Raw genomic sequence first — 21918 nt, 5'->3', positions numbered from 1 at the left:
TGTCTATGTCAGTGTATTTTGAATTGTGTTGTGAGATTGTTTCTTTGTCTTGTGTTGAGATGTTTGTGTGTGTGTATGTAATGTATTTTAATGGTTGTGAATATGTATGTCAATGTATTAATGAAAATATGTATTGTATTATAATTTCAGTGATCAAGACCCCAGGGAGAGTAGCTGCTGGAAAGCCCAGCAACTAATAGGAGTCTTTAATAAACATAAATACACACACACACACAGTGAAGAGTGGAAATTAAAGATGAGTATGTAACGATGAAGGTTCCTTTGACAGTATCTGAGCTGAATGTGAGTCTAACCTGTAGGAAAGGTACGATGCCGTCTCGTGCGATGGCCTGCAGGAGGCGCGGCGCACCGGTCAAACTCTGCAGCCCCGCCCCACAGCACGAGAAGAACGAGCCAATCACAATGACCCAGGGCGACGGCCACGACAACGTGCCTATGACGAGGTTCCCTTTCACCGAGTCGCCAAATCTGCAAAACAAAAACGACCATACTCGTTAACTGGACCATACTGTTGTGTACTGTACATATGTTCATACTGTAGTTAGATTATAGATCTGATTAAATGTTTTTTTATCCTATGTTAACAAATCCCAAAGTACTGGGTGTGTATAAAAAGCATTACATCACTCCATCGAGCCATTGAGCTTCATTGTTGTCCATAAACTTTAAAAATACATCTCTGTGTTGCTGGGTGTCAAGTTCCTTCCTTACAATGAACACACACACACACACACGTTGTGGTTTGTTTTGACAGCCAAACATCTATGTCCTGTTGCCATGAATATAAACTGTAGAACCAAATATAACTTAATCCAACAGCAGCAAATAGACTCTAACAAACTCACCGTTTATTCCTGTTTGACTGTTTGGTAAAAGCTAGTTTTATTATAGCATTTTGGCATTTTATAAGAGGATGTGCACACAGCGTTGTGCTAATGTTCATATTCCCCTCCAGTGGGGCCACTTTTCTCTGAAACTCTTACTTGTCTCGAAGCAGAACGCCCTCGATGCTGGCGCCAAACAGAACCACACAGGTGACGTCTGGGAGACACCGGTTAGGGAAGTAAACTTGAGAAGCTTTAAAAACACAATATTAAAACTTTACCTATTGTTTTTTTCTTGGTCAACCTGATATGTCCTATTTCTGTTGATTTATTTCATTCTTTATTTTGATTTGTCCCATTATTTCATGTATCTGTTCTGTATGTTCTGTAATCAATGTGTTTGTATTATAAATACCCAATTAAAAGACATAGAAAAAAAACACAATAGGACTCAACAACCACAAACTGACAGGTGGTATCCATGTGATTGTGATCTTTAAACAAACGCAGGGTAGGATCTACTATATCAGCCACTTAAGTAATGCTTACAATTTTACTTTATACTAATATATTTTGTAAAAGTAAATTATCTTTTTAAACCAACAGCTCTACATAGTCATTTCATTGTAGCAGAGCCAGATTAAAGGCTTAAGGATACAGATGAAAGAGGTGGTAGCGATAGCCAGGATGGTCCCGATGGGGATGGACTTCTGGGCATCTCTCAGGTCACCTGACCGGTTTGAACCAGCCATGATACCTGGAAGAGGTTGGTCACACACAGTTTGATAATGAATAAATGATCATAGAAGTAAAACACAAGTTGACAGAGTAACCAGTGTACTGTAGGTCATTTATCATTCTCACCGGTGACAGAGGGGAAGTAGATGCCGACCAGCAGTGTGAAGAAGGTGGTGATGTCGTTGACCACATAGGGCAGGTAGATGTCCTGGGCGGGGTCGCTTGTCCCAACAGATGACAGCCTGTCGTTTTCCACCAACATGTGCAGAGGGCCGTACACTGACCACATGTTCTCTACAGGAGAGACAGGAACACAGTAATTAGCAGCGTTATCAAACAGTTTTACAATTCATCCCAACTGGGAATATCATGAGCTGTCTTTAAATGGACTGACAGAAAAAGAGATACAAACTCAGCGTATTAGTTAAAGGGGATAAGATGGCTGTAGATTTGGAGACAACAGTCTTGTGAAACACTCTCAGGCCAAATCAGAGTATTAGAGCAAGAAGAAATAAAAACACGCTGCTGTTACTGAAGCGAAATGGACATAATTTAACACATAATACAATTTAATACATTTATAAACACACAAATTGTTGTGGTAGATCAAAAGCAGCATGAGGAAAATATGTAAAATCAGTTTTATGACTTGAATAACAGCCAGACTGCTTTGATGTAGTAATCAATTAGTCCAGTGCATTAGAGCTAAGTGATACAGCAAGTGAATGGCTGGTCCTGGTGCTGGTGCTGCTGCTGGTTGTTATTAAAACCATACAAGAAGGGGAATGTGTGCAGCTGATGTAATCTGTCCAGAGGTTTCCAAACAAACATAAAATAAATTCTCCTCCTTAACTGATTAAGAAGGGGAAGGAATATATTTCTGTGAAAGGCAATAAAAATATGGTTAAGGAGGAGTGATTTAAGGAAGACTGGAGAGGAGCTAAAGAAAATAAAGGCAGAAGGCAGAGTGATATGAACATACAGTATATCATCACTTCGTAGCTGCAGACAAAGACCCCGGTAACCTCAATAGAAATATGACAGGAATGCATTTGCATAGGCCAACAGTTACATAACAGGGGGAATGACCTGTCTGTCTGCGCTGTGTTTAATAAAATATTGCAGTCTGTCTTCAGCTGTGTAAATTTCTACTAAGAGGTTAGTGTTTCACAAATGCCTGAGCATGCTGGCTGCAAGGGATTAACAGAAACAAAGTAGATTCTGGATGATTTTTTGGATGAAATTAAACATGCACTCCAACCTGAGATGACTCCGCTGGTCAGCCCAGGGATGCCCTGCACCAGAGTAACGTTGTTGTTGACAAAGAACTCGTTGCAGGTGGCGTTGAGCTCAGGACCGCTGCAGAACAGCGCCCACAGCTTGGTTGTGACGGTCACGTTGTCCACGATTTCCGTCTTCAGACACTTGTCGAAGCCGTGGTTCTGCAGAGTGCGATTTCCCAACATGCAAACGCTGTGTGGAGGAAAGAAGGATACGAGTTAGACATCTGCAAAAAAAACAGACTGTTTAGTTTTTAAAATATGGCAACTGCTATTTAATGAAGCTAAAAACTGTGACTGTAAGTAACCAATGTAAATCCACGATAGGTACTCTAGCACATTCCTTCCGGGCATTCATATTGGAAGAGTATTTTTCAGTGTTTTTCTGAGGTTTTTGGTGATAATCATAACTAGAGGGCCACAAGTGTCCTTTCTTCTATCAATACATTTGAAAGAAGAGCAATTTAATTTGGGATGGTCACTGGCACTTCAAAAAAGTTGTTTTTATGTGTGTGGAAAATGGACTCTGTGCCTACATATAATTTGTGGTTGGGAGAATTGTCAAACACTTTACATCAGCAGAGACTGAGATTCTATAAAGAAAGATAGAGGAGATGCGTTTGACAAAACATGGGACCCACTACTAAATTACCTTAAAAATGTGAGCCAAGTGTGTGTTCTGTATGTTATTTGTTCTTTTTTCTATGTTTTTTTCCTCTCTCTCTCTCTTTTTTAAATGTTTTCTCTTGAAAATCAATAAACATCCATACATATTTCTAGACAAAAAGAAAAACTGTCACTGTAGCTCAACGAGGGGGAATGACACTGTAAACCGGACTCACGGGAAATCTGGTGGCTCAAAGATGGTCTTGATGACTCCAGCGTAGATGGCGAGGATGGACAGGATGACACAGGCCAGGAAGACTAAAGCTAGCTTGTTGACATATTTCACCCCTACAAAGACGACCACAGACATCAGCGCGAGGCAGCATGTGCCATAAACTCGCATGTTATTCAGCAGGGCATCCACCTCGTCCTCCTTTTTTTCGGCCACAAAGATGGCCGCTTTAGGCACAATGTAAGTCTGCAAAAATAAGACAAAAAAACAAACATTACTTAGTCTTTTTAAATAAAGGTTAAAAACATTTCTCTTTTCATGTGCTTATGGATGAGCTCTTTTAAAGAACTTTAAATCTTAATCTTAGATGTGCACTGTAAATTCTCTTAATTATTTTTATACAAATCAATATTTCATCCTACTCATATTTTATGCTCTACATTTCTCTCTCTCTTTCCTGTACTTTCTTTCATTCTTTTTTCTTGCTTTTCATTGTATGTTTAATGTTTCCAATTTTAACTATTTGGGGTTTTATTTAAATTTTTTAAAAAGTTTTTTATGCTTTTTTCCCCATTTTGAATTCTTACTGTTAAATGTTTTGTTGAGTTGCCCCTTGGTATGAAATGCGCTACATAAATAAAGCTGCCTTGCCTTGCCTTGCCTTGCACAATGTGAGCCTGGGTAAGTAGCATGAACTCATGTGGATGAATTGTTAATAGAGGTTTGTTGATAAACCACCAGCACCTACCAGCAGAATCTCTATAGTACCCAGGATGTACATGGAACCAGCAAACGTTGTCCCCAGGTAGAAACAGAGGCCGACGGCTCCACCAAACTCTGGACCAAGAGATCTGGAAATCATGTAGTAGGAGCCTCCAGCTGTGGAGAAGAAAAACAAAACACAGCAGGAACGTTTTTTTATGAGGAAGAGGATGTTGTAATTAATTGAGAAGGAAGAAAGAGTTGGATTTTATGTTCAAATATTTAAAGCTGGGAAATAGTAAAACTCCATCTGAAGCTTGTGAACACCAGCTTGTGAAATATATTAAAACAAACAAACAAAAAAAGAGTTTGTTAAACTGTATGTTTTAGCACCAAAGCGTCATACCTGGCACCACACCATTGGTAGCGATTGCACTCATGGATATGGCTGTCAGCATGGTCTGTGGGGAGAGGAAAGGAAGAAAAACATCAAAGCTTTATTGATAGATTCATCAATATTTCTTTAAATGTATTGCGACAAGGTTATCTGCCATGTCATTATTGCCCGGAAGTAATTTCCTCTTGTGGAAGAGTGAAGATCAGAGGTGAATTGATAATTAACACAAAGCTCCTTGCCCACCTCATAATTATTTCCTTCCATGAACTTTGGAGATTTTCCCCAACAATAGGATCTTTGAAGAGGTCAATCTGGCGCTGAGCCTGTTAAAATACTTCTTAGGGGCTAATGCTCTACTAAATCTTGCGGATTGGTAATGGATACAAGCCATTCTGTGAAATCAGTCATTGTGGAGGATATTTACATCAGCCTGTTACCTAACAGTGCTTCCGGATGAGAGAGAGAGAGAGAGAGAAAGGACAGAGCAGAGGAGACTGGAGATAAGAAGAACAAAGAAAAGAAAGGCATAAAAGTTAAGAGATGAAACAAAGAGAGGAGGGGGGGGGGGGGTAGCATGAAGGTGAAAAGGCAGGGGACAGGAAGAGGACAAAGGAAAGAGGAGAAAGTGTAATAAGGACAAGGACACGGCCAAGATAAACCTTGTGTGCTCTTTGCTGGGCGTCGGGTTTAAAGTGGCAGACGAGCTGGAGTAAAGCCAATTAAACTGACAGATTTACCTCCCACTTCCACTGAAGCCCTAAGCAGCTACTGTAGCTGGACCTGACCGTAAATTAATCAAAGTATTTACAGTAAAACACAGCACTGGCTGTTACACCCTCACTGGGGAAATGTGAAAAAGTTAACTCACAGTTCCCATAATTCATTTGAACTCAGTTCCTTTTGTTTTGTTTTGTTTTGTTTTGTTTTACAGCCACCTGAAAAGTGTAGGACATTTATTTAACGCTGAAGAAAGCCAAGAGCTGAAATTAATAGTAATTTGTGAGTGCTGACACTTCGATTCTTTCCATTTTAGGAAATTGATTTGCAATGGGACTTCAGACAAACTCAACCAGAAGAACAAAATGTTGATCTTCTTAAACGTCAAGGTCACACAAGAACTTTTCTACCGTGAGTGTTGAAACTAAACTTAATGTATTACCATTAAAGCTTTCACACTAATCATAATGAAGGGGAGGAACTGATTGATTAGTTTTTAATCGTGTCCATCCACTCGATGTCGATGGAGAGCTGCAGCCAATCCCAAATAATAATAGGGGGTAAACAGTCTGGACATAAAAGTAAAAAACAACCACTCACAACAGTGTTACACTATGTTTTACTCTTTTTGCTGCAGGGCAACAGGGCAAACCATTGGACCACTGTGTCACCCTTTACTCTCTACTGCAGCTTTCAATGTGTAAAACAGCGAATGAATGAAGATAAATTATCGAATGACCATAAGAGCACACAACGGAAAAGATTAAACACAGCCAGCTGTTAGGGGACACAGCAGAATAATAAACCATTACTGCTCTGAACTGAAGTTCAATGAAATTCCCATTAGGTTATTTTTAGATATTTGTGGTGGTGTTGGACCCACGGCATAAAATGTGACCTAAAAGCAGGTGGCTGACGTGGAACCATCAGTACAAAGTCAGATGGGGTCTAAGCGGTGAAAATGACCATTAATCTGTTTGACTAAGCTTCGCTCTCTTATTATGTAACAGCAGTGATGCCATGGCAGGGGAGGGGGGGTAAACCTGCCAACGCATTTTAGCTAGATTGTAATATATGAAATGGGGCTGCGATCTTACAAGGCAACGATTCATAAAACTAAGAATTCGAACTAATTCGAACTAATTCGAATTCATAACATTACTATTTCCTTCGGATCAAATTCAAAATCTGGTATTTCTGACAAATAAAAATACAAATGAATGTCTAGGAATCATGGAGTCTAATGTATTTCTCAGTTCTTGATCATTTTAAGTTCGATTCTTTTACTGTTTGGTGTCACTGTCACTTTTTCAGTCTTGGCCATATTGAAAGTGAAACTAGTTGTGTTACGTCCTTAGAGCATTTCATTATGAAGCAGAGAGCATTCATCTGAGAGGTTTTGTTTTGTACTTTCCCTGATTAAACTTTAGTAATCCATTGTCTGCCCTGGGATTGGCAAATATAGCCACTGTGTGAGTGTGGCACGTCGCTACATTTCTGACACTTTGCAGATGGACGGATTAGACGTCAGGCCGCCAGGTGCCATTAAAAAGTTAGAGGAGTGTATGGGAAATGGAGAGGAGACACAGTGGCTAAATATAGGAGGGATCTGTGGCCACAGACAATTCACCAGTCATTCGTTACTGCTGTCAATCCTGCAGTTGCATCAGTCCGCCATTAAAGGTTGAAACTGCTTCTGCCCCCAGTGTCAGCAAAAAACACTCTGGTGTGCTAATGTAGTCATATTAATACACTAAAGAGCTGGCTATGTACATTAAGTTCACTCTTACATAATCTTTGTCACTCTGACTCCGACTCTGACTAAATCCTCTCATAAAGCATAAATAAAATCCACAGCAAGAGTCCTGTTTGTATCCCGAGTACTCACACAGGAGCAGCACAAGCCGACAATAGCCAGGGACTCCAAGATGCCGGCTGTGCCGACAATCCACGTAAGGCGGAGAAACAGGATGACCCCCAGGATATTCTGGAGGCAGGGGAGGTAGACGCCCATGAAGGTCCCCATCTGTGGGCTCTATAGAGGATGAAATGGGAAAGAAAAGACGATTAGAATTATGTTTATACACAGTTTTATCTACAGTATGGCAGCCCAACACAATGTGAAGCCACATAGCAGTTACTGTGTCAAGTACAATTTAGATACAGCATCATTTATTAATTGGCTCTGTAGACACCACTCTGTCTTCTTGAGAAATGTCTTGCCTAAGGCACGATCTGATTGGTTGATGACAATCGATGTGCATTAGTGAGTATTAGGAGATCCAGTGAGTGTGCAGAGCTGATATTGGTGAAAATCATCATCTTAACATCCAAAATCTTATGAACAAGTCAATTTGTTTTGTTCCAAAAGACACTGAGCAGGACAGAGAAGCCATCAAACCAGCTACTCTGCAATTAACCTTGATCATGTTGGAGGATGGAGTGTGTGGTGCTGTCAAGGAGTTTTGCATAAGTGTCTGTTATTTACCTTAAGTCCAGTGATACAAATTGGTTGCCAAAACAATACAAACACCTCAACAGCTTAGAAAACGTGCATAAACTTGGTGCAGCATTATGCATTATGAGAATCGGCTCGGAAAGAAACACATCAGTCAACCTCTAGGTTCAGTCTCGGACAGTGTTGCTGATTCTTCCAGTGCTTAATAAAAAGGACAGAAAAGCTGTGGTTCAGTCCATCAAAATCTAGTCCTAACCCCTCTTCAATCATAATGACACAAAAGAAAATGCTAAATTTCCAAAGCAAAAGTTGCTTCCATTAAAAATGTGAGGAGCGTAATGTGAGCTAGCGTAAGAAACGTATGTAAGACTTACATCTCAGTGACAGAGGCATCATTCATATAAACCACTTTATACTATCCAATGACCAGTAACACAAGTTGTTGAAAATCCTTCAATCCTTCCACACTAGTTTCGCAACAGCTTATAAAAAAAAACCCAGGCAAAGAGGAATATATTAAGCTTTTCTATGAGAGAACAAAAAAAACCCAACAACATCAAATCGATCACCTCAGATTGACAAGCAGCTACCTTTTTTGCCATTTATCTCCAAATGCACAGCATTAATCCCACTGGTTCAGACAAAAGAGGGGCGACAATGGTGTCAGCTTCATCCACTTATTTCTTTAAGATGTTCCTACGAGCCAATGGGAGGAACCAGAGGCCTATTTCCATTCAGGGGGGACAGGATGGCGCAACTAGCCTGGGACTGAGGCTGCGGTTACAGAAGCATCTACAGGCCGCATGGCAGAACTGTGGCTACTTTTAATTCTTCTCCCCTAAAAAACTGAAACATGAGGAGTAACAGTACAAATGGTCGGAAGGGGACGAGAGTTTGTGCTGCTGACTAGAGGCCAGACTGCCAGTGTTACATTTTTCTTCTTTAAATCCCTGTCAAAAACTGTAACAGTACACCCCCTCCCACCTCCTTCTCTGACCCAACCAGCAGGGTCAACAGGTCATACAGGTATTTTGTGAGCTCTGTAGTGTTTATTGCCTTCAGAATAAGATATTGCATTTAAGGTAACTTGTTTGTTGTTTGTTGTTTGTTGACCAAGGACCTACAGTACTCTTACAATCCCTCCAAAATAAGTTTATGCAATACAAACTCCCTGATTCAATTTCCATGTCTTTCCATATTCGGTGTTATAAACTGTTTATCTATTGCACGTCTGCCCGTCCTGGGTGTGCGATCCCTCCTCTGTTCCTTTTCCCTGTTAAAAGGGTTTTCTTGGGAGTTTTTACCTCAGTGAATGTGAGGGTCTAAGGGCAGAGGATGTTGTAATGATGCTGTATAAACTAAAGACAAACTGTTTGTAAAAATGGGCTACGCAAATAAAATGCCTTGCCTTGCCTGACTGGATTTGCAATAACACTGCTGCAAGATTTAACTTGCAAAACTGTTTCTGGTATGAGAAGTTTCCTCATTGAATATATCCAAACTTCCTGTTATAGGGCAAAAAGAATAAAAAAACAAAACAAAAAGGGAGAGCACCTTTTGTATTAGCTGTGACACAGATTTCATATTAGACAATTACCTTAACAGCTTTCTTCTTGGGCCCCTCATCTTCATCAGCTTCTTCGTGCTCCTGGGCGCCCTGCGTGAGGTTGGTGTAGTTTGCCAGTTTGTTAAGGAGAGATGACACCATGGGGTTGCTGTCCATTTCCTCCTGCAAGTAAAGATTTTGTTTTTTTTAACATGCTGAACAACTTATTTCATATCCAGTATTCCTTTATTGTTGTCAACAACATGGAAAATCATCTTTGATGTTTAAAAAAAAAAACTTTGTCAACTCTAAATTGGTCTTTTTTTTGTGGTTAGTTACTGTTTTCTTAGAAGGGCAAACTCTACACGGATCAAACTGAGGAGCGCAGTATTTAACTCGCTAACATCTAAGCATCTTAGAATAGCACGGTTGGATCAGCTTCATGGCAAGTGGTAAAAACAGAAGCCGCAGTGCTTAATTGATTCTATACAAGGGCCAGTGACCACAGAGCAGCAAGGTCTGCCAAATGGCAGAGCAAAGCACCTGGCAACGGGTCAGTTGAACAAACTTAAAGGAATGCACGGGGCTTTTTGAGACAAATAAACTCTTTGACTGATGCGCTGTTGAGTTAAGAGAAAATTGGTACTTTCACCTCCTTGAGTACTATTTATTTGGTTCACCACAACTTACCCTGATGCTTTAGTAAACTCTGCATTAATGAATGGCCTCAGCTTCGTAGGCTGGCTCTAATTTAAACTGCAGAATTATGGAAGTGAACGCAACCTGCAGTTTCTACCCCACAGTTTGGGGTTTTTTCATTCATGGCTTGTACAATCTTGCCAAAACAAATCAGGCTGCTTTGCTTCCTTGTTCGGTAAGTCACCCCGGTGAACTGTGCGTCTGTCTGGGTTATCTGAAGGTGAAGATTGTTGAGAGCACTGTTGCACATTTTACCTCAAAAAGAGCCATGTTGGTGCCATCGTAGCTGTTTCCTTTGTCGATGTCTGTGTTGTTGATGAAGGGACTGTTTTCCTTTGGAAGTCCATCACCTGCGGAAACACAGGAAGAAACGTGGTGTAGGTTTACACATCACTGTAACCAAAGCACAATATGTGGGCGTTGGCTGGCAAATAAACACACTCAGTGTTTTCACTGTCAACAATGGATTGTAATAATTTTGGTCTCAGGTTTGCAGGTCCTTTGTATTCACACTAAGCACAGGCTGTAAAGGTGTGTAGCCCTTAACCACATACACACACACATTAGAAAAAAATACATTTAGTGGATTCATAACCCACTTGATAAATAAATTAAACAACACGATCCACGTTTCACTTTAACACCAGGATGTCCATGTTTTGGACCTTCGTCAAGGTTGCCATTAAAAATTCATCCAAGACACATTTAAATAGAAACAAAGGAAGAGCCAGCTGTACGACTGACCCGTCCAGCTCATGTAGCAGCAGATTATTTGAACACAATGTGACACTGAGGAGGTCGTGTGCTCCATGAACAATGTCAAAGCTGTGAGACTTGCTGAATAAAACTATTTAGATACAACAGCATCAGATGGGACAGTCACACATACTGCAAATGACGTGGCAAAATCTGAGCACGATGACACAACAACAGTACAAAGTCAAGTTGGCTTGACAAACACATCAATACTTATTTAACTAATTTGCATGCCAAGCCACTGTTTTCTTCTTCCACAATCAAGTAACAAAAACTATGCAGGATAAAAATCTACTTATAATTAACTCAGTCACAATCAGACATTGATTTTTCTGTCTGGTCCCTGTGGTTATGAGACATTAAGGTAATCAAATGTCTCGGGTTTCGCTAACTGGGCATATTTAGTGATGATATAATAAACAGAGAGATGTTTATTTTGTTCGAGAGATAACTAACAACACAAACATGTGACAAGCATAAGACATAAGACTTTTACTGATCCCATAAGTGGGAAATTCACTTGCAACAGAAGCAAAGAAAGTACAGGATAAGTCACAATCAATGCAGTTTGTAAACACAGGCCTGTGTGTTACAGTAATTTATGAAATTCACCCTTTCCTGCATCACTCAAACCTCCACATGAGTGATCCAGAAGATGACACCAGGAATGATGCGAAGAAAGGCACTGCAGAACACGACAGGCTATTCCGCTTGAGGCCACTGATGGACACCATCAAGGATACATGTAGAGCCTTCTACCACCCCCGGCAGAACCTCTCCATTGACGAGCGGATGGTCGCCACAAAGGCCCATACTGGTTTTACCCAGTATATAAAATCAAAGCCAACGAAATGGGGGTTCAAGTTGTTTGTTTTGGCAGACAGCAGCAATGGATTCACCTCAGACTTCACAGTCTACACGGGCAAATCGCAGTTTCCCTCTGGCTCTGGTCTCGCATACGACTCCGTCATGTCACTAATCAATCCATCTTACCTTTTTATACCAGTCCGAAACTGTTCAGCGATCTCCACAGTCTTAACATCGGAGCATGTGGCACATACAGGGACAACAGAAAAGGCTGCCCCCACACAAACACCAATGCCCTCACTAAAAGAGATAGAAGAGGCTCATTCAGGTGGATCCGAGAAGACCCCCTGCTGTTTGTGAAGTGGCTGGAGGCTGGAGCAAAGAGGCGATCACATGCCCAAGACCAGTGTGCGAATACAACAAGTATATGGGAGGAGTTGACCTCAGTGACCAGCTCATCCAGTACTATACTGTGTCCCACAAAACATCACGCTGGTACAAGACCCTATTTTTCCATTTCATGGATATCGCAGCCACAAACAGCTTCCTCCTGCACAAGGAGCTTTGCAGTGAGAGGCAAGAAGAAGCAATGTCACACAAAGAATTCCTCCAGGAACTGACAGCTCAATTGTGTGGCATCAGTGTGACCATCCCTCCTCCTGCCAAGACCATTGGGGTCCACGTACCTGGCATCCAGGATGGGGTCAGGCGTGTCACTACCAATGGCACTTATGAATATAACTAAAAAACGAATAGACCATTTTTGTATTATATGTAAATAGTTGTAAAACATTTTGACTTTGATGTGTTTTTTTGTTCTCTTCTCACAGAAAACACTTTATTAGACAATTTTCAAATGTGTAAATAGAACTTCCAATATATTTGTTGTGTGTTTTGAATAAATTACTTGTGATTACATTTCCGATTTTGTTTTTTCTTTTGTATTTGTGGACATCTAACTTTTTATACATTCATCTGACATCACTGCAGCATACATATTGTGATAGCCTAGGTTGTGCTGAAAAAAAAGATGTTACTGATTTGATTATACCTTCTAGGGTTGAGGATACAGAGCCATTTTTAGATAAGAAGACCAGGCGGGCAAGAAATGGGGGAAAATGGCTTGGACCTCTAGGGGTTAAAAGTGTGGGATCATTTCAAGAGGAGAGTAGGTGACTGGACGCCTGTGAGCAAGGATTTCAATTCATCCGTCAAAAGCACTGATAACACTGGAGGAAAGACGCATGATATTGCAGCCAGCAAATAAACGCACCATCTTCCCTTCATCAACTACTTGCCAACCACAACAGAACACACACACACACAGTTGGTCCTCATAACACTCAGCAACCAGAGCCCGTCTTCAGACAGAGAGGACATTCTGGCACCAAACTGTGAATCACACTGTGTCTTTGCTTGTGGTGGCCGACAACCTGCTCAGCAACGCACTGAGCAAATGTTTTGAATGGACGGACAAGTTCGAGTGCAGAGGCTAAGACAGCAAACAGGCTGCAGTCTGGTCCAAGTGTAACCAGGGGAGGGTCAGTACAGCACACTTCCCTTTATTAATTCACATAACTATATGATGGTTCCAATAAGTGTACTTAGGTATACACAAATAACCATGATGCAAGTGAAAAGGAAAAAAATAGAAAGCCAATTTCAGCAGATGAATGATTAATTTCATCTAGTTAATTTCCCATCATATCAGATCTAATTATAATATACAGAATAAAAACATCCAAGCTGCTGTTGAGTGTTGTGAGAAGGAGAGAGGAAAAGTCAGCAGTCGAAGCAGATCCCAGTTCTGCCACGCAACAAGGGTAATAATAAAACTGTGCTGGCGTAAGCCTTCGCAAAACAAACAGACAAAAATGTGACATTGTGCTTTGTGGACAATAAAACACTATAAATAAAAAGCCAATGAGACAAAAACTAAAACAATAAACATGAGGTTCAAAAGTCATAAAAGAGGAAAAATACAAGAGGAAGCGGAGCAGAGGTGGTGACTGAGGAGCAAAGAAAGAGTCCGTGGTCCTAACCTTAAACTAACACAACGGATAATAGACGACAGACACAGCAATTCCTGCAGAAACAGTGAACCACCATCAAACTGTCAACTGTTAATGACTCAAACTATTCAAAGCCCCAGGAAATGTTTCATTCAAGCTTCTTTGTATTAACTCTTATCTAATGCTGCTCACCAGGGTTATTATAGTTTGTTTTGTTTTTTTTAAGTTTTTTTTGGGGGCTTTTTTCATGCCTTTATTTGACAGTACAGTCGAGAGAGACAGGAAATGGGGAGGCAGAGAGAGGGGGAATGACACGCAGGAAAGGGCCGTCCAATGCGGGATTCAAACCGGGGCCGCCTGCACAAGGACTATAGCCTCAATATATGGGGCGCCTGCTTAACCCACTGCGCCACGCACCGCCCCGCCGCAGGGTTATTATAGTTAACCGAAACTAAGACTAAAACTAAAACTGGCAGTGAAAAAATAATTTAATAACCTGAAATAAAAATAAAAAAGCCAATGAACCTTAGCCTAGTTTTACTTTCCTTAGAGATGTCCAAAGCTGCAGAAAGAAAACGCCACAGCTCAATATGGGACAACTTCGAGTAGGCTATGACCCACAGGTAGATAAGAGTGAATGTAGAGCGATGAGGACTGATGGGAACATTTATGGGATGCAACTAAAAGGGAACAAATCCCACAAATTTGGAAGTCCATCTTCAGAGGTTTCAGAGGTTTTCTACTAAAACTTAAAAAACCAAGACTAAGACTGACTAAGACTAAATAAAAAACTGCTTAGTCACTTGTTGAACAAACTAAAACTAAACTAAAATAAGTAAATCAAGATGAAAAACTAAATAACCTTGATGCTCATGACAGTTCTGTTATAAGCTAAATGATAAATGCGGCATGAATACAGTATGTAACTGATTGATAAATTAAATGGTTTGCCTGTGTTATGATAAAACAGTGAAAAAGCTGAACTTATCTGGTGTTTATGTTATGTTTATGATCTTTATCCAAGACTTAATGTTGTGTAAACAGTTTCTTGCTTCCTACAACTTAAACGGTCCAAAGCCTCGGGACGGGAGAGAACGAGAAACACTGAGAGCCGACCGTATATCACCGTTTGCCAGGGTGGCCCTCACATTGTTAAGTCAGCCATAACCACAGCTCTCTGGACCTCTCCACCCATCCATCCATCAGTGGAGCTGCCTATTGTGAACTCTGACTGCGATGGGGATTTCATGGATAACTTTTACTGCTTGATCCAGCTGCGGGGGGAATAAGAGGCTTGGAGCGTGGTGGCTTAGCTCGCTGGTAATCACAGGGAAAGTCACTCTGTCCTTGCGCTGTGTGGCTCTTTGAAAAAAAAAAAAAAAAAAAAACACACACAGTACGAGTGGGATAGTGGAATATAATAGGTTAGAGCACAGTCGCAGTGTTTCATTAAGCCGGGATGACAGGGAATGAGTTTCATGATCATGGCCATTCTGTATGATACTATGAGGAAAGGATGCAGCCAAGGGTGAGTCAACCCGTTATCCTATCCAACGCAGACGCCACACACACACACACACACACACATACACCACAGGTAATCATTGTCTTAAATGACACTAGCTTTAATCCTCTTTGACGCCCGGCAGGAGGCTAAAACTGGCAACACTGTTTCCGAATCAGGTGAAGTCTCTGCTTATAGAACGTGCACATGTGTAAGGTGCTTTAGATGTCAAACAGGAAGTGACCGCTATCCTTTACGGTCGGTAACTAAAGGTAGGCTCTTGGCGATGAATGACTGGAGTACTGTATGACTGCAGCCAGGAAAAGCTCCACGATTACAGTTTAGAAAATATTTAGTAACACAGAGCCCTCTTCAATTATCTGCTCACTCATTTAGTAGATGGGAAGCAATGGCATGTAAAACAAAACAGGACAAAACAAAAACAAGAGAGAACAGAAAAGGGTTAAAAACAAAATAAAAAGGAACTTCAATTTGAATTCTTTTTTTAAATAAAGTGTGAAGCCAATTGCTTTTGGAAAAAATAATCGCAACAAATCAAGACAAGGTAGAAAAGCATAAAAAATCAAATGGGAAAAATGTAAGTTTGATTAAGTAGTAACTTTCAATCTTATCTTTGTATGTTTACATCCTTTTTGTTTTGTTTTTATCCCTCATGTCGTATTGCCAAGCCAGATCTGTCATGATGGACAACACATTATTACATCACTTAAGGATTGTATCTTATTAGGAACTTGAACAATTAGTCAATCATTTAAGATAGGTTGTTAAATCATAAAAAAAGAAGAAAGAAGTGTGTGCTTACTCCAATTTAAGGATTTGCATTACTTGAGGTTAGCATGTTTTCCCCCCCCACACTATTTTCTATAATATCAAAGGCTAAATAATTAATCAATTTAACAAATGTATACTTTAACTGTAAAAATGTGATTGAGAAAATTATCTTTGACCGCTGAACTGCATAACTGACAGAAATCACACAGCACTTTCATTGATTGGAAATTAAATGTAGGTCAAGCAGAAATGAACCACTAATTAAACTAGCAGTGAGGTAATGCCCCTTTAGGTTAAAAATACCTAAAAAGGTTGATGAGTGACGACGAATTTTATGCCACCTCCTTGTCATTAAATCCTCCAGTGACCTGTAGTTGAACTTCAACGACGTCACCATGCCAAACTAGGCAGAGGTGCCAGCTGCCACAAAATCCTCCCAATAGATACACACAAGTCGCTGCAGACGGCGCTGAAGAAAAGGGTTTAATAACATCTGTCACTGCAGAGGAAGATGTAGATGATCTGTGATATCGATGTCCGTCAGTCAGTCTACATACAGTATAATCCTGATCATTGGTGTGTAAATGTCAACGTGTACGTGTGTGTGAGTGTCCGTAGGTCTGCTGTGGCGAACAGTCCTAGGGGACATGGTCCAGATTCATATACAGTAACAACACTCTGGCCTAGTTAACAGATGTTAGCCTCTGTGCACATTAGAAAATGCTGCCACAGTTACCTTGGACTAATTTACTCAGCTTCCTGGAAATTCATGTTTATGTGCAAACATGATGAGATCCGGTTGCACGGCGCTTCCTCACTCACTGAAACATCTGAGTCCTTTACATCAGCTGTCCTCATTACCTCATGAGTCAAAGCTGCAGGACGACGGCAACGACTGACCTTCAGCTTTACCCACTTTACACACTCTGCTTGCAATTTGTGGGGGAAAAAAAAAAAGATTCAGATCACATTGGGCCAAAATAATTTCTACAACCTTGTCCAGCTCCACATCCCAGCTCAGTTATGATGATGACTGACCAGGCAGGCATATACTGCAGAGGTGGCAGCCTGGTCTTTGACGTTATTACCCATCCTGCATTGCCAAAAAGTCCTAACATCAGCTGTTCTCATGTCAGGCCAGCAATGCTGAATGTGCACCACCACTGCTTATATGAACTCGTTCAGAAGGAGTCAAATGAAATATATAGATATACTGTATATATTTCTATTAACAAAATTTGTGCACCTGGTCTGCAGCAGAGAGAGGAGGAAGTGTGATACGAACCATGTCCGGTCTTAAAAACACATCAATGTCTCCAGCTAAATGGATCTTCCAGACTCAACCTATTACTATAATGTATGTACCCTGATATGGAACAACTTATAACAGAGGTATGGGAACACTTCCACATCAATAAACTGGGGCAGCGTCTTAGTGGAGCTTCTGTCAGTGCTGAAAACATCTGCAGAGCTCGAATCCCATAAAACCTGTGACCACAGTGAGGAATTGAACCTGATTTCAGTCGATGTTCTGTGTCAGGGTCACTTCATTAACTACGAAACGTCCAACGTCTCGCACTGAAACACTGATTGTTTTTCTTTCTACTTCAATGAAAGGTGTTTATGTGCTGCATTTAACGATCTGACTGGCAGTAAAAGAGTCCATGCACTGCTGCTACGATGCATCTCCTTTATTGCGTTTGCTGCCTTCTTCTTCTTCTTCTTCTTCTCCACACTCCCTCTTCTTACTTTTGCATATAAACTTACTGCTGCTTGAATAGAAAACACAGCTAACGGATGATTCAACACATTCAAGTCAACAAAACAATCAAAGGATGAGATCCCAACCAACTGCAAACTATAAAAGTTTTGATTTAACCTTATAATGAACTTTATTCTCTTATTTAAAACAAATATCTAATATTTTGATGTCTGTTTCTTCAGGTAACAGATCTGCTTACTTAGTTGGCAAAGTTTAAATGTTTAGTAGTAACTGAATTGCTGTGGCAACTATTTTTCCTCTCATATAAGAGATAAAAAGGACAACCATACCTGTACCTGCAGTAATGACCCCAGTGTGAATTACCCCCAGCTCTTCAATGCTTTTACGGTTTGCTAATTTATTACAGTGTTTACTCTCAGACTCTCAGCGCTCTCTTGAAACCCATTTCCAGCTGCAGCAGCACACACATATATTTTCAGCAAACAAGCTCTGATAAATCAAATGCTCACTACCTCTTCCAGCCTCTTACATCTGGTAATGGTCCAGAAATTTCTCTCTCCAGAGTTGCAGAAATCCACAAATGAGAGTTTAAAAGAGAGTCACATTTGTCAAGTGGCTAGAAACACAACTGCTGTTACAAAGTCTTTATGCACAGTAGGATTTGTGACTTAAAACTGCTCTGTGTGTGACCTTATTTCACCTATATAACAGGTAATTTCATAACTCTCTAACAGCAGCCTCGGTCTTAAACCAGTGGAAATATTCTTTAACAAACTACAAACGGGGATAAACAGCTGTATGGCAGCCAAAATAGTATATTTCAACTGACTTTATCAGCAATTAATAAAAATAAATAGCTATTATAACAATTGTATGAATGATAATCGGTCAGCTGCTAGTTCTGGGTACAGAATCTAAGCAAACCACTGATGTTGGTATAATAAAAAAGGGAGTGAGGGAGAGGGGCGAAACCTCTTGTGTAACTGTTGATGAATGAATGCAGGTGTTTTTGATGGCGAGAGCTTTGTGTGTGTGTGTGTGTGTGTGCTCCATTTCTGCAGGTGGTGCGGAGAGCGTCCCGCTGCTACAGCACATTATGGTGACCCTGCCTGAACAGTGTGACATTGGTAAAGGGCATTTACTATGAAAGAGGCAATGACCATATTCAACACCCTCTGATAAAAACATAACAATCTGAGATCATTCTCAAAGCCTATGTGCTAAAAAACCTTGGTATGATATATCATTATTACAACTTTGTTGCTAACTGCCCCCTGGGACCCAAATGGATTTTAAATTTCCACTTATAATTGATGGCACACTTAATAAATAATAGATTATTGGTGTCTGCTGCAAAGACAGCTTTTGCCCAGGACAAAAAAGGACCATTTTGGTGCTTCTCTACCCATAGAATACTATTGACAATATATTGTATGAATATGAATTTAAGTGTATGAATAAAAAGCAGTTTGGATATCAGCACAATAATGTGCAGAAGAAGTAGCATTATACTTTTTTCTCACCTTTCACATCAAGGACCCATACTTTCAATTGATTCCCTTAACGATGCAAATCAAACTGTCAGCACCTAAAATTCCTTCAAATAGGTACACACAGGTACAGGTGCATCTCAATAAAATAGAATATCATGGAAAAGTTCATCTATGTCAGTAATTCAATTCAAAAAGTAAAACGAGCCATTACACACAGAGAATGAAACATTTCATGTCTTTATTTATTTAATTTCTTTGAATTGTAATGATTATGGCCTATAAGGACTTTGTTATGGGTCACATTTCATGAAGACCTTAAGTTTCAGTATCTCTAAAAAAAAAAAACATATTTAAAAAAGCATTTATAATATGGAAATGTTGTCCTTCTGAAAAGTATCTCCATCTATTTGACTTGAACTACTGTACATGAACTTTTCCATGATATAGTTTATTGAGATGCACCTGTATATTATATGCAAATGTAAACACGTTACGAGTGTGCACACTGCACAGTTTTTTAAATCCTTACTTGCGGTGTGTGCTGCTTTAACATCTGAGAGTTAAAGAGCATTATTTGACATTAGAGTCAGTGATGTTACATAAGGGGGGAGAGAGGGATTCCCTGATCCTGCCACAGCAACACAACACAAGGCAGAGGATGATGATGGTTTTGAGTCAGACTTCATCAACTTCATCATCATCAGATTCACCTGCAGGTACAGGTACAATTCAGGAAGTGCTAATGGCTATAGGCTCAGCCTCTCTGGTCACTGTGGTAATAAATGACCATGCATCCTATTTATAACCACTAAGCTGCACACTGTGACGACACCGTAAGCTGCCTAACGCTGCCAGAGTTAGAGTTAGCCCGTGGCTCTTATACCAAACCAAACCATAAAAGATACAAGAAAAAATATGGCGGTTTGGAAGATATAGCAAGGCTGGACAAGATTTATGTAAAAACACACAATTATCAGCTTTAAATCCAAGGAGGCAGCAGAAACAAATCAGCTAATTTCACTTAATTTACATGCACTTTTGGTAGCACCTGGTCGACTGCTGGAGACAACCACGGGTGCATTAATATTTAAAGTGGATTTATCAACTGCAATTAATAAAGTCTGTGCTGTACTCAGTCCATTCATTCATTCATTCATACATACAGGACCACAGTTCATGCACACAGCCTGACTTTTGACTCCACAAAGCACAACAAAGTTCCTTCTTTGCTGCTGATTAATACTTCTGTATCACTTCTGGTCCAGGGACACAACAACAACAACTCAGTGACTCCTTTAAAAGCCAGATTCTCCCACTGGTGGAGCAATTATTTATCATTACACAAGACAAGCGACTGGCTCTAATGCAGGTGCACTACGGAGAGCCCATCAATAAAACAGAAACAACTCATCCCTGCACACCTGCCCTATAAAAATGCTACGGATCAAAAATAAATAAATATTACACACTTGACTAAAACTAAAACTACTCGCTACTTGCCCTTCGACAGCAAGAGAAACTTACCCTTTCGTCGAGAGCCTCCCCTCTGCTCCATTTTGAGGAGCGGGGCTGAAAAGGGGGGGTGAAAGGGAGTGGGGTCCTAGTAGCGGTCCCTGGGGAACTCCAGTAACGGGGGTCCAAAGTATAAAAGAGGCACACACTGCTAGTGAGGAGCAGGAGTCAGGACAGGAATGCTGCCTGTGCTGTGTGGATAATGTGAGGATCAGCTATTTCTGACAGCGTGTGGTGGTGTTTGTGTTTGCGTGTGTGTGCGTGTGCGTGCGTGTGTGTGTGTGTGTGTGTGGAAAGTGGCCTGTGACGACGATGTCAGCGACATCAGCCATGCATCACAGAGCACCCTCACCCTCCCACCGACAGACCTGCACAAACATACACACACACACACACACACACACACTTCCCTCAGCTTCTGATCCCTGCTCCACACACACACACACACACACAAAACACACACGTGCGCGTCCGTGCATGTTTGATCACAGTCACCGAGGGGGCGGAGCAGCAGAAAGCGAGGGAAGTAAAAAGCAGCAGTAAGATAGGTCGACAGTTTTAGAGGTGTGGCAGGAGAGGGAAGGATGGATGGATGGATGAATGGATGGAAGGATACAGACTGAACTGAAGAGGAGGAGGAAGAAGCTGCAGAAAAGTCAAAGTACAACCTGACTTCTTCTTTTTCACAGAAAGCAGCCGAGGACGCAGAGACAGCACCTACCGTCCGAGCTGTGCAGCGGTGTATCGTTCTGAATCAATAATTGTTTACTATTTTAAACCAAAGGTGCTGCATCAGTGAGCAGTTTCATTTACTACCTGACCTCCGGACTGACCTCCAGAGACACAGACAGAGACGGTCAACTGATCAGCAAAGCACAGTGACTGGACGAAACCTGGGAGCTATGACGACAAACTGCCATGGAGACATGTTGTTCTGTGCATCTTTACATTAAAAGTGTGTCCAAGCAAATTTTCTCCAGTACAATAAATGTTAATGTTGTGTTGGGCTGGGTTTTAACAATCGATTTTCCGATTTATATTGATCTTCATTTAAAAGATCTGATATTGAATCATAAAATCCGGCTTAGATTGATCTTTT

The 21918-nt window shown here is 40.7% G+C and overlaps 1 protein-coding gene across 12 annotated transcripts in view; it reads right to left on the bottom strand.

Annotated features, from left to right (window-relative positions):
* The window catches only part of slc12a7b (solute carrier family 12 member 7b), a 57970-nt gene that overhangs the window by 12338 nt on the left and 23714 nt on the right, over nucleotides 1-21918 (bottom strand). For all 12 annotated transcript variants that reach the window (XR_015034530.1, XR_015034531.1, XR_015034533.1 and 9 more), the window contains exons 2-12: nucleotides 10476-10570; nucleotides 9573-9704; nucleotides 7406-7552; nucleotides 4810-4864; nucleotides 4450-4580; nucleotides 3706-3947; nucleotides 2845-3056; nucleotides 1710-1877; nucleotides 1504-1602; nucleotides 1005-1062; nucleotides 315-489 (exon numbers count right to left, since the gene is read on the bottom strand). Coding sequence is in view for 8 of the 12 variants with exons in the window: in XM_085763669.1 (XP_085619795.1) it covers nucleotides 315-489; nucleotides 1005-1062; nucleotides 1504-1602; nucleotides 1710-1877; nucleotides 2845-3056; nucleotides 3706-3947; nucleotides 4450-4580; nucleotides 4810-4864; nucleotides 7406-7552; nucleotides 9573-9704; nucleotides 10476-10570 (1514 nt within the window). In the remaining 4 variants the exon portion in view is untranslated. The remainder of the gene's footprint in view (nucleotides 1-314; nucleotides 490-1004; nucleotides 1063-1503; nucleotides 1603-1709; nucleotides 1878-2844; nucleotides 3057-3705; nucleotides 3948-4449; nucleotides 4581-4809; nucleotides 4865-7405; nucleotides 7553-9572; nucleotides 9705-10475; nucleotides 10571-21918) is intronic.

This window comes from Trachurus japonicus, chromosome 20 (assembly GCF_045865225.1).
Source record: "Trachurus japonicus isolate A0001 chromosome 20, Traja_1.0".
Classification (NCBI taxonomy): Eukaryota; Metazoa; Chordata; class Actinopteri; order Carangiformes; family Carangidae; genus Trachurus; species Trachurus japonicus.
This window is presented reverse-complemented; position numbering and strand designations above follow the sequence as displayed.